Consider the following 14715-nt stretch of genomic DNA (forward strand, 5'->3'; position numbering starts at 1 on the left):
TTAACCTCCCCCCCCCCCCCCGCAGCCAATTCTCCTGATCTCAAACAGCCCAAGGGAGCTGCTATGTTTGCCCTTCTGGGGTAAAAAGACAGAGTGCCCTAGCGGGGCAAAGGGCAACTGCCCGGGACTGGTTTATGTCGGGAAAACGACGGGGAAAGGCTTAACGTCCCCCTCCTCTCCTTGCGCCAAGGTCCTGATCCAGATAAGCAGTGAAGTGGCTAAATTTGCGGATGATATGAAGTTGTTCAGGGTGGTGAATACCAGTGAGGATTGTGAGGCACTCCAAAGGGATCTGTCAAAGATGGGCAAGTGGGCGTCAACATGGCAAATGGGGTTCAATGTGGTCAAGTGCAAGGTGATGCACATTGGAGCCAAAAATCCTAAATATAAATATACATTGATGGGGTCTGAACTGGCAGAGACTGATCAAGAGGGAGTTGTAGTAGATAACTCACCGGAAATGTCGAGACAGTGTGCGACTGCAATAAAGAAGGCCAATGCTATGCTGGGGATTATTAGGAAAGGTATTGAAAACAGATCAGCCAATATCATAATGCCCCTATATAAATCAATGGTGAGACCTCATCTGGAATACTGTGTGCAGTTCTGGTCACCACACCTTAAAAAGGATATTATAGCTTTGGAAAAAGTGCAGAAAAGGGCAACTCGAATTATAAAAGGGTTGGAACAGTTTCCCTATGAAGAAAGGTTAAAGCGCTTAGGGCTCTTTAGCTTGGAGAAACGACGACTGAGGGGTGACATGATTGAGGTTTATAAGATTATGCATGGGGTAGAGCAGGTAGAGAAAGAGGTACTTTTCTCCCTTTCTCACAACACAAGAACTCGTAGGCACTCCATGAAATTCCTGATCAGTCGGGTTAGAACGGATACCATGGCCGTTTCTGGCTTGGCCCCGAGTTGCCAGAAGAAAGACTGAGTGAGCCAGTTTCCGCTTATGGCCAGAGGGGAAGAAAAGGAGTCTTGGGCAGCGCTCCGTCATTCGGGGAGGGCCATGCTTCGAGGTGTCTCCAGAATGAGGCCATGGCACCCTCCACGCGAGCGACACTTTGCCAACTCTGTCCAGAGAGTGCATGATGAATTTGCCGCTGTCGCCAGCCACCTCCCTCTCTGGCCATGCCAAGAGCTTTCCAGCTTGATCCTGTCCAGTAACGCCGGAAGAAAATGTGGATTGCGTTACTGGGGAGTCAAGCCAGACTCCGGGCCTTAATGAGTCAGGATGCTGTTGGTAATTAGTGGCAAGAAAAGGAGATGCCGGGAATGCTAAAGGGGGGGGGGGGAGAGGAAATGACAGAAAGAGTCTCTCCTCCCGCCATCCATCGCAACGTGGGACTGAGTGGTCTTGCGCTGGGACAGTTTCTTGAACTGAGAGCAAAGCACCGCCCCCAGGGGTTATGCAGGAAACTGTACTGCAGTGACGGCGAACCATTTAGAGACCGAGTGCCCAAACTGCGACCCAAAACCCACTTATTTATCGCAAAGTGACCACACGGCCATTTAACCTGAATGCTGAGGTTTTACTTTAGAAAAAACAACTCACACATTAACTGAAGATGATCCAAACAAAGTAAGGAAAGCAATCCCAAATGCTTTCATTTACTTAAAATTATTTGGCAGAGAATTCGACACTTTAATGATGGTCTGGGCCTGGCTGGGGCGATGGCACCCGTGCCATAGGTTCGCCACCACTGCTGTACTGCATGGGAGAGCCAGTTCGGTGTAGTGGTTAAGTGTGTGGACTCTAATCTGGGAGAACCGGGTTTGATTCCCCACCCCTCCACTGGCACCTGGCTGGATGACCTTGGGTCAGTCACAAGTTCTTCAGAGCTGTTCTTGAAAAAAACAGCAGTTTCTGTCAAGAGTTCTCTCAGCCCCACCTGCCTCACAGGGTGTCTGTTGTGGGGAGGGGAAGGGAAAGGAGTTTGTAAGCCGCTCTGAGACACCTTTGGGTAGTGAAGGGCGGGGTATAAATCCAATCTCTTCCTCTTCTTCTTCTTCTACTGTGGGAGCCTTTTGATTATTTCCTTAATTTCATTTCTCGCAGCATAGAGTTTGGAGATTACAAGTGCACTCTGCCCCCCGGCCAAAAAAACCAAACCCCATTTGCAGAAGAGCTCACCTGCCACTTCTCTGCTTGATTGATCGACTGGGAAACAGCATGGTGTAGTGGCTAGAGCAGGGCCCCCCACCCTTTTGGGGCCTGTGGGAACCTTTGGAATTCTGACACAGGGTGGTGGGCGCAGCTGCAAAATGGCTGCTGGTAGTGGCAGAGCCTTCCGCTCATAGGAAAATAAGAAGAACCCTGCTGGATGAGAGCAGTGGTCCATCTTAGTCCCGCATCCTGTCTCAAAAAGTGGCTTCAACCAGTTCCTCTGGAAGGGCCAGCAACAGGGCAGAGTGGCCGAGGCCTTCCCCTGATAAGGACATCAGAAGCGCCCTGCTGGATCAGACCAGTGAGGGTCCATCTCGCCCAGCATCCTGTCTCACACAGTGGCCTCAACCAGTTCCTCTGGAGGGCCAACAACAGGTCAGAGAGGCCGAGGCCTTCCTCTCATAAGAACACAAGAAAAGCCCCGCTGGATCAGACCAGTGAGGGTCCATCTAGTCCAGCATCCCGTCTCACACAGTGGCCTCAACCAGTTCCTATGGAGGGCCGACAACAGGGCAGAGAGGACGAGGCCTTCCCCTCAAAAGACCATCAGAAGAGCCCTGCTGGGTCAGACCAGTGAGGGTCCATCTAGTCCAGCATCCCGTCTCACACAGTGGCCTCAACCAGTTCCTCTGGAGGGCCAACAACAGGGCAGAGAGACCGAGGCCTTCCAATGATATTGCCACCCGGCTCTGGGAGTCAGAGGTTGACTGTCTCTGAACATGGAGGTTCCCAAATGAAAGAGGCTGGCTGCAAGCCTACTCTCCCCCAAGCCGGCTCTGTGAAAGGAGGCGTGCATTCTTCCAACGGCAAAACCCCCAATTCCCAGCTCCCTCTTCTGGCTCTGTCTGTTCTCATCAGACGGATGCAAATTGCAGGCTTTCATTCCAGCAGCTGAGCTCTGCTCCTGACAGGTTAACTGCCACGTGGCTTGGCTCAGTGCTGATTTTTTAAAAACGGGTTTCTAAATGAATAGATGCGGTGCCTCGCAGCCAGCGCATGAACTCTGCGGCCAGATGCAGGGAATCGGAGTGGGGCAGAGGAGGAGAGAGGCCATTCACAGCCAAGCCGCGAGCTCAGAGCGAGCCAGGAGCCGCAAGCTCAGAGCGAGCCATGAGCCGCTCAGCACCCAGCAGAAAGATGGCGATGCAACTCTGAGCGGAGAAAAGCTTGTTTGGGAGGAGGCGGGGCGGTGATGGAGGACAGGCAGCCCTTCAGCGGGACCCCCAAGAGACTTTTCAAGGCCTTGGCCGTGAGCTCCTCCCCTGAACTCTGCAGGTCAGGGAAAACATGAAAGAGGTTGCCTTTGGCAGAGGAGGGAGAAACGTCTGCTCTTGGCACCTTAGAACTCCGGAGGGATGTATCCTGAGGATCGGTTCCGCCCGCAGTACCGTCCCCTACCACAATGGCATCGCATAGCTTGGCTCCCTCGTTTGACTCAGCCGGGGACGATCTGCTCGACCAATCCTGAAAGGCCACTCGCTGCCGGCTCTTGAGGCCAACTCAATGATGCTAGCGATTCTAGGACCTTAAGTACAGGCAGAGCGGGGCACGTCAAGCTGGGATTTTTCAGTTCAGAAAAGAGACGACTAAGGGGCGATGGGATGGAAGTTTGTCAAATTAGGCAGGGGGTGGAGAGAATGGGCAAAGGGAACTTTTTCTCCCTCTCCCAAAATTCTGGAACTGGAGGGTACCAATGAAGCTGACGGGCAAGGTGGACAAAAGGAGAACACTACCTTTACACAGGGATTGATTAAAATGTGGAATCTGCTGCCAGAGGATGTAGTGATGGCCGTGAGAATTTAAAAGGTTCAAAAGGGATTCATGAAGGATAAGTCTATCAATGGCTACTAGCCATGGCGACTGCGTGGAACCTCCACATTCAGAGGCACTCATCCTCTGAATCCCAGAGCCAAGAGGCAACATCAGGGGAGGCCTTTGTCTTCATACCCTGTTTTGGGCCCTCCAGAGAAACTGGTCGAGGCCAGGGGTCATTTCCTGCAGGAACGCACAGGAGGGGAGCTCCAGCAGTAAAGAGCCCAGGGGGCGGGCACATGCAACAAGCCCCACCCCCTGCTCCCAGTAGCCTTCAGTCAGAGCAAGAAGCAGCCAGGTAAGTTGCAGAGCTCTCCCCCCCTGCCCCCCCGGTCCAAAACAGTCCAGTGGCACCTTTAAGACCAAGTTTTATTCAGGTACAAGCTCTCCCTCCTCTGCGAGGATCTGCATGTGTCCCCCCCCCCAATAGCTAGCAATCCAAAACAGTTCAGTGGAGCCTGAGCGGTGGGTGTTGCCTTCTGACACACTTCCGGTGACGCCAGGGTGTGTGGCATATGCAAATAAGTTATGCTAATGAGCGCCTGCACCTCTTTTTCTACGAAATGACCCCTGGTCGAGGCCACTGTGTGAGACAGGATGCTGGATTAGTTGGACCCTCACTGGTCTCATCCAGCAGGGCTCCTCTGATGTTCTTAGTTTCCTCTGCCTCCACAATTCAGTAGGGCAGCCCCTTTGGCACAAATTTTTACCCCTAGTTGAGTAAAGGAGGCTTAAGTTGTCTAGGGAGGTGGTGAGCTCCCCCTCACTGGCAGTCTTTTAGCAGCGGCTAGAGGCACCGTTGTCAGGGATACTTCAGGCGGATCCTGCAGTGAGCAGGGGGCTGGACTAGATGGCCTGTAGGGCCCCTTCCACGATTCCAAGTTAGTTAAACCCCCTCAAACAAAACCCTCGGCCCGCCAACCGTGAAGGAGCACCCGGCCCTCCAGGACGCCTTACCGTGCAGGTGGTGAGCAGCCAGCCAATGATGGCCCAGCGAGGCAGGATGTCGGAGCTCAGCACCTCGTTGGACGGGTGGACCACCCCGCAGATGTAGCGGATGAGGTCACAACGCAGGGACTGGCTGTCCGGGGTGGACAGGTACTGCCGCTGGAACCAGTCTTGGTACCTCTTCTGTTGGCCAAAGCGCACCTAGGGGGAGGGAGGAGGAAGAGAGGAAGGGAGTGGGCATGGTTGGCGTGGGGGCAAGACACGCGCTGTTCAACTGGGCCACGCTGGCTTGAGAAGGGGAGGAAGAGCAGGCTATGTGCCTGCAAAAAACAGGCTTGGAAGAGGTGACTACCCGGCTACCCATATAGAAGGGCTTCCTCGGGAGGTGGGGGGCTCCCCTTCTTTGGAGGTTTTCGAGCAGAGGCTAGGTGGCCGCCTGACAGCAATGCAGATTCTGTGGACTTGGGCAGATCACGAGAAGAGAGGGCAGGAAGGGCTGCCTCAGTGCTTAGTTCTCGTGGCCCTTCCTTACATGCTCAGGGAACTGCCAGTCGCCACTTTGGGGTCAGGAAGCGATTTTTCTCCAGGCCAGTTTAGCTGGAGATCCTGGAGGTTTTTTTGCTATCTTCTGGCTGTGGAACAGGGGTCACTGGGTGTGTGTTTAGGGGGGGGAGGTATTTGTGGATTTCCTGCATCATGAAGGGGGTTGGACTAAACAACCCTGGAGGTCCTTTCTGGCTCTATGATTCTACGACTTCCACATGGCATTGACCAGAGGGCCAGATCAACCCCAGTGCATCAAGGTGGGGGGCCTGGTTAACCCAGCTTCACCTCCTCTCCCTCCCAAAGGGGTCAGCGACACCACTGAAGCGACCTTCCAAGTTGGCCTGCAGAAGAAGAGCAAGGTTTGAGTCCAGCCACGCCCTGGAGTTCCAGGGCCCTTTGACTCTCAAAAGCCTGGCAAGCCTGTTGCTCCTTAAGGTGCTACTGGACTCGGATCTTCCTTCCCAGCTTAACCCGCTCTTCACCAGACTGCATGACGCTGCTGTGTGTCCCCTGCCCCGCAGCCGGCCGGTCTTACCCGAGAGGTCATGAAGAGCAGCTTGGTCTCCATATCCGGTGTCAGGCGGAAGGCCAGGAACTTGCGCGAAGTCCGGGACTGCAGGAGCTGCAACAAGCCTGCGGGGGGAGAAGTGGCAAAAAACCAAAGGCCGTCAGGGCTACGTGCGCTCGGCTGACCAGCAGTGCCCCTGGGGAGCATTACAGCCAGAGGTTGTGAGGCTGTCGGTCGGCGGGGATCTCAGCTGGTGCCTGGGAGAGGCCTCCAGAACGGCACACAGTGCTCCAGGCGCACAGTGGGACTATGGCATCTTGTGAATGGGACGTACTGCCTGTGTTGATACACCCTAAAACTGCATTTGCCTTATATGCTGCTGCGCTCAACAGCTGGCGTGATGTAGTGGTTAGACTGCTGGGCTAAGAACTAGGAGATCTGTCATGGATGCCAGTTTGGCACAGTGGTTAGGATCTTCGGACCCCGATCCGGGAGAACCGGGTTTTGATTCCCCACTCCTCCGCATGAAGCCAGCTGGGTGACCTTGGGCAAGCCACAGTTCTCTCAGAGCTGTCGTCTCAAGAGCAGTTCTCAGGAGAGCTCTCTCAGGCCCACCTACCTCACAGAGTGTCTGTTGTAGGGAGAGGAAGGGAAAGGAGATTGTAAGCCGCTCTGAGACTCCGAGCGAAGGGCGGGGTGTAAATCCAATCTCTTCTCCTCCTCCTCATTTTGGGCCAGTCACACACTCTCAGCCTAACTTACCTCACAGGCAGGGGTCATTTCCTGCAGAAGCGCACAGGAGCGGAGCTCCGGCAGTAGAGCGCCCAGGGGGCGGGCACATGCAACAAGCCCCGCCCCCTGCTCCCAGCAGCCCTCAGTCAGAGCAAGAAGCAGCCAGGTAAGTTGCAGAGCTCCCCTGGTCCAAAACAGTCCAGTGGCACCTTTAAGACCAAGTTTCATTCAGGTACAAGCTCTCCCTCCTCTGCGAGGACAGATCTGCACGTCCCCCCTCCCCAATAGCGAGCAATCCACAACAGCCCAGTGAAGCCTGAGCGGTGGGTGTTGCCTTCTGACACACTTCCGGTGATGTCAGGGGGCGTGGCATATGCAAATAAGTTATGCTAATGAGTTATGCTGATGAGCTCCTGCACCTCTTTTTCTACGAAATGACCCCTGCTCACAGGGTTGTTGTGAGGATCAAACGGAGGCGAGGGGAATAACACAAACTGCTTTGAGTTCCCCACTGGGGAGGAAGGTGGGGTATAAACTAAGGAAACAAACAAAAGTCGCCACCCTCCCCAGGTGGCTGTTCCAGCAATTCAGCCTGCCTGTCTTTGCTTGCCCAATTTTCTCACCTTGCTCGGTATCCAAAGGCTGTGAGCCGCCTGCACACCAAGGAGAAAATGTTTATGTACGTTTACTGTATTTTCATAGGTGCAGAGATGAACATGGACGTGCGGGCACAACGTCTACCGAAATCACGAAAGCCGGAGAGGTGGCTGAATGAGACTGCCCAGGATGCATATGCGTATGCGTCTGCCTGTGCCCCGGCCCGCAACCGGTAAAATCAGAACAAATTAAGCAGAATCGGAGGTCGATTCGCGTAACTTATACATATTGAAGACTCCAGCTGCTCTGAGTCCCCCAGGCTGAATTTCTTAAAACTGAAGCGCAGCATACGCACCAAATCCGCCTACGGACCATCTAAAATTCTGTATTAAAAACACAAGAGCTTCTTTTGGGATTTCGCTACGGAATTTTCAGAACTGAGAAGAACTTGGATCTTCTCCTCCTCAAAGTGGTTTACAATCACCTTCCCTTCCTCTCTCCATAACAGACACCCTGTGAAGTAGGTGGGGCTGAGAGAGCTCTGAGAGAACTGGGACTGGCCCAAGGTCACCCAGCAGGCCTCATAGGTCTCAAAAGTGGCTTACAATCGCCTTCCCTTCCTCTCCCCACAACAGACACCTTGTGGGATAAGTGGGACGGAGGGAATTCTGAGAGAACTTGTGACTGACCTAAGGTCACCCAGCTGGCTTCATGTGGAGGAGTGGGGAGTCAAACCCGATTCTCCAGATTAGAGTCCGCTGCTCTTAACCATGACACCACACTGGCTCTCAGCCCTTCTGCATGCCAGGTAAGACTTGGCAACCCTATTAAGCTGTGAGGGAACAACTGACCCAAGATCACCCAGGAAACAGCCTTGGCACAGTATGTATTCGAACAGGTATAATAACAATTGATTGGCACAGTAATGAAATAATACAGAGAACAAGAAAAACTGTGAAAAAGTGATGCTTAAGATATGTCTTTAAAGAATCATAGAAAAGTGAACAAAAATAATATACATAATCATAAAAAAAATATATTGACGGTGATCTCCGGATTGTCTTGCCGTTTCGAAGGAAGATCTTCTGAACAAAGATGTGGGACAAAAACTGTCTCTCAATAGTTCACATCCTCTGGTGACGTCTCACAATTATCAAAGAAGATTTTCAATAATCATAACAGCTGTAATGTATAGTAGTAAGATGATTAGCCCATGGCAGGTTCTACTATACATTACAGCTGTTATGATTATTGAAAATCTTCTTTGATAATTGTGAGACGTCACCAGAGGATCTTCCTTCGAAACGGCAAGACAATCCGGAGATCACCGTCAATATATTTTTTTTATGATTATGTATATTATTTTTGTTCACTTTTCTATGATCCTTTAAAGACATATATTAAGCGTCACTTTTTCACAGTTTTTCTTGTTCTCCACGGTATGTATTCGAACCAGCGTCTCCCAGACCCTTGTCTGACACTCTAACCCAGGCATTCCTTTTTTTAAAAAAAACAAACAATTTTTACTGTCAGGATATAACAACATGTCCAATATTACACCATTTCCCCTTTTTAAATACATCCCTTATCTAAATCTCCCTCCCTCCCCTGCTTCAGGCTTCCCGCAGCGTTCCCACCCCCACCATGTCTCATTTTCTTATTCTTTCCCTTTTTTTTTAACCATACGTAAAAATTCATATTTTCTTTTACTACCTTTTTTTAAAATTCTCAGCCTTATAGGTAACCTGTTCTATAACCATTTCATTCTGACATATCTCTAGTCTATTCTTAATAGTTATTAAAGCAAAACAAATTATTCTTAACATCCCAGTGTTTCTCAATATGGTCTTTAAAGTCCTTCCAGTCTGTAAAAAATTCCTCATCTTCTTTGTTATTCAATTTTCTTGTCATTTTATCCATTTCTGCCATGAAAAGTAACTTCCTTATCCATTCCCATAGTTTGGGTACTTTTTCTTGCTTCCAGCATTGAGCATAAGTCATTATAGGCGTTGGCTCTTTTTGTAGCAGGAACTCCTTCGCATATTAGGCCAATGTAGCCAATCCTCCAAGAGCTTACAGAGCTCTTCTTACAGCGGCTACTGTAAGCTCTTGGAGGATTGGCTACATTAGGGGGGGGTGTCGCTTAATATGCAAAGGAGTACCTGCTACAAAAAGAGCCCTGCCAGATACCATAACAATGTTCTTAACCCAGGCATTCTGAGCCCAAGGGGGCCTTGGGAACCCTGACCCAAAATGGAGGTGACCAGAGGCGGAATCTGCCAAAGAACGGCTGTCGCGGCTGACCTTCACTCACACAGTGGGGAGATCCTTGTACTGCACTGACGGCAACCGCTGATGCAATTTAAAAAAAAAGATCTGCACAGCCAATCAGAAACCTTGCTGGGCAAAAAATCCCCGCCCCACCCTCTTTTAAAAAACACTTGGTGGGTGCCAGGATAGGCGTTGGGGGCGTGCAGGCGCCCAGGGGTGCTGTGTTGGGGGACCCCTTGCTTTAACCGCCGCAGCACGCCGGCTCTCGCTGAAACAGAGGGTTCGCGGCAGGGTTGAACGGAACCAGAAAGCTCTCTGAAAGGTACAAAACGGGACTCTCTGCTGAACGAGGCCGGTGGAGGTTGGCGGGGAAATCTCCTCTCCCCGAAGAGCTGTTAGAATGGCTAACAATACGATGGCCTTGGGAAGGAGTGATTCCACTATCCAGCTACTTGTTCTCACGTTCGCCCACCCACGGGGAGTGTGGTTATGGAACAGGCCTCCCACCAGGCTTGGTCGACAGGATGAGAGCTTTCGCATCTCTCTCCTGGGAGCTACGTGCCTAAATCCCGTGCTGGAGGCGCTTTCTCCCTGCCCGTGAGAGAGAGAGCACAGGCCAAGCCTCGGCACATTTAAGAGCAGGACAAGTGGGAAGGAAAGGCCCGGGGAGTTGGGGCAGGCAGCTCCTCTCACCCCTTCCGACAATAATCCATCTCTAAGACGGCTGCAGGAGCCGCGTCAAAAATCCATCATCTGTCGAACGTGGCACGCAAAGAAGTGCTTTTCTACGCAGCCTGAACTCAGAATGAGCGCAAAGTGGATTGGAAGACGGCGCTGGCAGGAAGCTGCCGAACAGGACGTGCTTAGCCGAAATGCACCTGGAATTTCATAAAACCACGAGAAGAGCCCTGTTGGATAAATTAGACCAGCGGTCCATCTAGTCCAGCATCCTGTCTCACACGGTGGCCTCAACCAGTTCCTCTGGAGGGCCAACGACAGGGCATAGAGGCCGAGGCCTTCCCCTCATAAGAACATCAGAAGAGCCCTGCTGGATCAGACCAGTGAGGGTCCATCACATCCAGCATCCTGCCTCACACAGTGGCCTCAACCAGTTCCTCTGGAGGGCCAACCACAGGGCATAGAGGCCGAGGCCTTCCCCTCATAAGAACATCAGAAGAGCCCTGCTGGATCAGACCAGTGAGGGTCCATCTAGTCCAGCATCCTGCCTCACACAGTGGCCTCAACCAGTTCCTCTGGAGGGCCAACAGCAGGGCAGAGAGGCTGAGGCTTTCCCCTCATAAGAACACAAGAAAAACCCCGCTGGCTCAGACCAGTGAGGGTCCATCTAGTCCAGCGTCCTGCCTCACACAGTGGCCTCAACCAGTTCCTCTGGAGGGCCAGCAACAGGGCATAGAGGCCGAGGCCTTCCCCTCATAAGAACCTCAGAAGAGCCCTGCAGGATCAGACCAGTGAGGGTCCCTCTAGTCCAGCATCCTGTCTCACACGGCTTCTTGGAAAGGTGGAAAGTGGGACAGTCGATGCCGCAAAGGTAGCGAACGGGCCACTTTCAACCGACCCTTTCTGTGAGTCACCGTTTGTTAATGTCTAATGGTAATCGGATTCCCGTGTCCTCTCGTGCTTGCTTCCTCCGTTGATTTATCGTCTCATGAATGTTTTAAATGGTATCGCAAGCCAGGCCTCAAAAGGCAGAAAGGATGGGAATGAAAGTCCCAAATAAATATATCATTTTGCAGAATCAAAGTTTTATGGCCGGACTTTATAGGCGTACTAATAATACTTTATCACCTTGATATGTTCAAAATGCTTTGAGGTTTTTTACACTTGAACCTGTCTGAAGAGCAAAGGAAACGGTTTGCTTGCTTTGCTGGGTTTCAGGGACTGGTAAGTCACTGAGAGACACAACTGCATGTATGAATCAGCCACAGCTATGGTTGCAAGCTCTCCCCATAGCCACCAGGAACGGGGGTTAGGGTTCCCAGATCCAGGTCGGAAGACTCCTGGGGATTGCAGGAGGAGCCTGGGGAGGACAGGGACCCAAGTGGGATACAATGTCACAGAGTCCACCCTCCAAAGCAGCCATTTCCTCTCCAGGGGAACTGCCCCAGGTCCCACCTGGAGGCTGGCATCCCTAGCCCCGACCATTTCCCGAAGATAATTTCAAAATAACAATGCGATCAGGACTCAAGCTGGCCCACAGCCAAAGATCTGCGAAGGTTGGCTGAGGTGGGGGGGGAGGAGGAGGAGGAGAGATAGGTGGGGCTAAGAGAGCTCTTTCGAGAACTGCTCGTGAGAGAACAGCTCGGAGAGAACTTGTGATTGACCCAAGGTCACACCAGCAGCTGCATGTGGAGGAGGAGGAAGAAGAAGAGATTGGATTTATACCCCGCCCTTTACTCGGAGTCTCAGAGCGGCTTACAAACTCAGAGCAGCTTACAAACTCCTTTCCCTTCCCTTCCCCTCCCCACAATAGACAGCCTGTGAGCAGTGTTCCCTCTAAGTTGAGTTAGTGTGAGCTAGCTCACGGTTTTTTAGCCTCCAGTTCACACATTTTTGCCTTAGCTCAGGAAGGATGGCTCCTGAGCAAACTAATTTATGCAGTAAGCCAAATCACTCGCTCACAGGTTTTTAGCCTCCAGCTCACAGATTTTTGTTTTAGCTCAGGAAGGGATGGCTCCAGAGCAAACTGAGTCATACAGTAGCCAAATCACTTGCTCACAACTTTAATGCCAGTAGCTCACAAAGTAGAATTTTTGCTCGCAAGACTTCACAGCTTAGAGGGAGCATTGCCTGTGAGGTAGGTGGGGCTGAGAAAGTGGCTTACAAACTCCTTTCCCGTCCCCTCCCCACAACAGACACCCTGTGAGCAATGTTCCCTCTAAGCTGTGGACTCTTGTGAGCAAAAATTCTACTTTGTGAGCTACTGGCATTAAAGTTGTGAGCAAGTGATTTGGCTACTGTATGACTCAGTTTGCTCTGGAGCCATCCCTTCCTGAGCTAAAACAAAAATCTGTGAGCTGGAGGCTAAAAACCTGTGAGCTAGCTCACACTAACTCAGCTTAGAGGGAACACTGCCTGTGAGGTAGGTGGGGCTGAGAGAGCTCTCTCGAGGACTGCTCTTTTTCAAGAACAGCTCTGACAGAACTATGGCTTGCCCAAGGTCATCCAGCAGCAAACCCGGTTCTCCCAGATTAGAGTCCACACTCCTAACCACTACACCAGACTGGCTCTCTGCACATGCTTGGAGGCACTCTGTGTGCTGCCTCAGATAGCCAGGCCTTCCCGGCGCCGAGCTCTCGCTCACAGTGAGCCTTCCGTTGTTCCGAATGACTTTCCCAGCGTTCCAGGAGGGAGCCAATGCGTGGCGCAGTTTCAGCCTTAGTAACTAGAAACTAAATTATAATTAAAAAGAACTTTATAGGCGAGGGGAGAATATGTTGACAGCAGCAAGAGGAAACAAAGTGTTCTCGTAATTCCTAATTGAAGTGGCCTGGGCTGCTATGGACGAGGGGGGCCGCGCAGTTTGTCGAGGCAGACGGAAGGCGCCTGTGGGGGGGGAAAGGGGGAGATTTGGTCTCTTGCAAAGGATGGGGAATGTGGGTGTCCCACTAGGACCTCTAGGGCTCAGTGGAGGATCAAAAGCCCTGCCTCCGGCAGGAAATAAATCTGAAGGGGACAGCCAGTGCTCCACCACCCGGGATGGGACTCCCGGCCTCAACAGGGGAGCGTGAGAGAGCGGTAGCCATGCTGGAAAGTTCAGCTACCCTTCTCTATTGGCACAGACTGAACCCAAAGGGACTTTTGTGGTGGCCAACCTCTAGGTCGGGGTGTCAAACATAAGGCCCGGGGGCCGGATCCAGCCCATCCAGGGCTCTTATGCGGCCCGCGAGCAACCGATGCAAGGGAGGGAGTGGGCGGAGCCACTCTGTTGTGGCTTTTGCACAGCAGGACAACCTTGCCTGTAGCAGTCAAGCATCGTGGGAGCTGCACTGCTGCCTCTCCGGTCCGCCTCTGTCGGTTTCCCTCTGCACCCCCCCCTCCCACCCCATGGGGCCTTGCAGTGAGGACACACCAACTCGGAGCTTACCAGCTGCTGTCCCTTTATACCGTTTCTGTCTCCAGTACCTGGCATTACGTTTTATGGCACACACGGCCCGGCCCGACAAAGAGACATTTATGTCGGATCCGGCCCTCGTAACAAATACGTTTGACACCCCTGCTCTAGGTGGTAGAGAAATAGTCAGTGACAACCGTGGTATACTTAAGAAGGGAATAGCACGCTTCTTTACATTTTCAAAAAAAATAGATAAATATTAATACACTTCTGTGCATTCACACAGGAATAAACATTTAAAAAACACAATGATTCCGCAATGTTGACAATCATGGTCCAATGCTGTTCTTCTCTACTGCAGGAGCCTGCCTAGTCCTATCCACCTCGAGCGTCATCCAATGCACCGCGCTGCCTCCTGATGTGACTAGTCCACAATGTGTCCCGGCGGTTAATTTGTGTCTGGCGGGGCTGCCTTCACTTACCTGTGAACTGCGGGCTCAGCGCCTGCGGGTTGTGGATAATGTCCTTCCAGAGCTGCTCAAACTCGGGTATCCTAGCAACGTTCTGCAAGAGTCTCACCAGATCCCGGCCAATCACGGCGCAATCCATGAACTTTGCGGGAGGGAAAAAAGAAAAAAAAAAGAAGGGAGAGATGTTACTGTTTACCGGTTCTCGGGCAGAGGGACAGGGACAGAATGAATCTATCTGTGCAGGGGGGGGGGGGCACTGAGTCCCAAAATCGCTTGTGAGCCAAGGAATGATTCATCCGACTTCACCTAACACTGAAGAGGTCTGCCCCCGGGGAAAATTACCCTTTGAAGACAGCAAACTCCAAAGAGCCGACATGGCAAGAGAGAAGGTCAGCTGCTATTATTTTTAAAGGATGACTGACAATGTGAAAACAAACAAGCCCGGCTATAAATTTTGAGGCTCCGGCTAATTCCGAAGCTTTGTGGGGGCCAAGGCTCAGTCTTCACCTTCCGCATCGAAGCAAAGGTCCAAGATGTTCCCAACACTATCAGGGCCTCGGCACTAGCGTTCGGCTCCGAGAAGCAGCGT

The 14715-nt window shown here is 51.9% G+C and overlaps 1 protein-coding gene across 1 annotated transcript in view; it reads right to left on the reverse strand.

Annotated features, from left to right (window-relative positions):
* INTS3 (integrator complex subunit 3) overlaps positions 1 to 14715 on the reverse strand; it is a 200043-nt gene that overhangs the window by 67946 nt on the left and 117382 nt on the right. Inside the window, exons 8-10 of the mRNA XM_015411750.1 lie at positions 14139 to 14268; positions 6012 to 6109; positions 4940 to 5131 (exon numbers count right to left, since the gene is read on the reverse strand). Coding sequence (XP_015267236.1) covers positions 4940 to 5131; positions 6012 to 6109; positions 14139 to 14268 — 420 coding nt within the window. The remainder of the gene's footprint in view (positions 1 to 4939; positions 5132 to 6011; positions 6110 to 14138; positions 14269 to 14715) is intronic.

Source organism: Gekko japonicus, unplaced genomic scaffold, assembly GCF_001447785.1.
Source record: "Gekko japonicus isolate JY-2015 unplaced genomic scaffold, Gekko_japonicus_V1.1 scaffold175, whole genome shotgun sequence".
Classification (NCBI taxonomy): Eukaryota; Metazoa; Chordata; class Lepidosauria; order Squamata; family Gekkonidae; genus Gekko; species Gekko japonicus.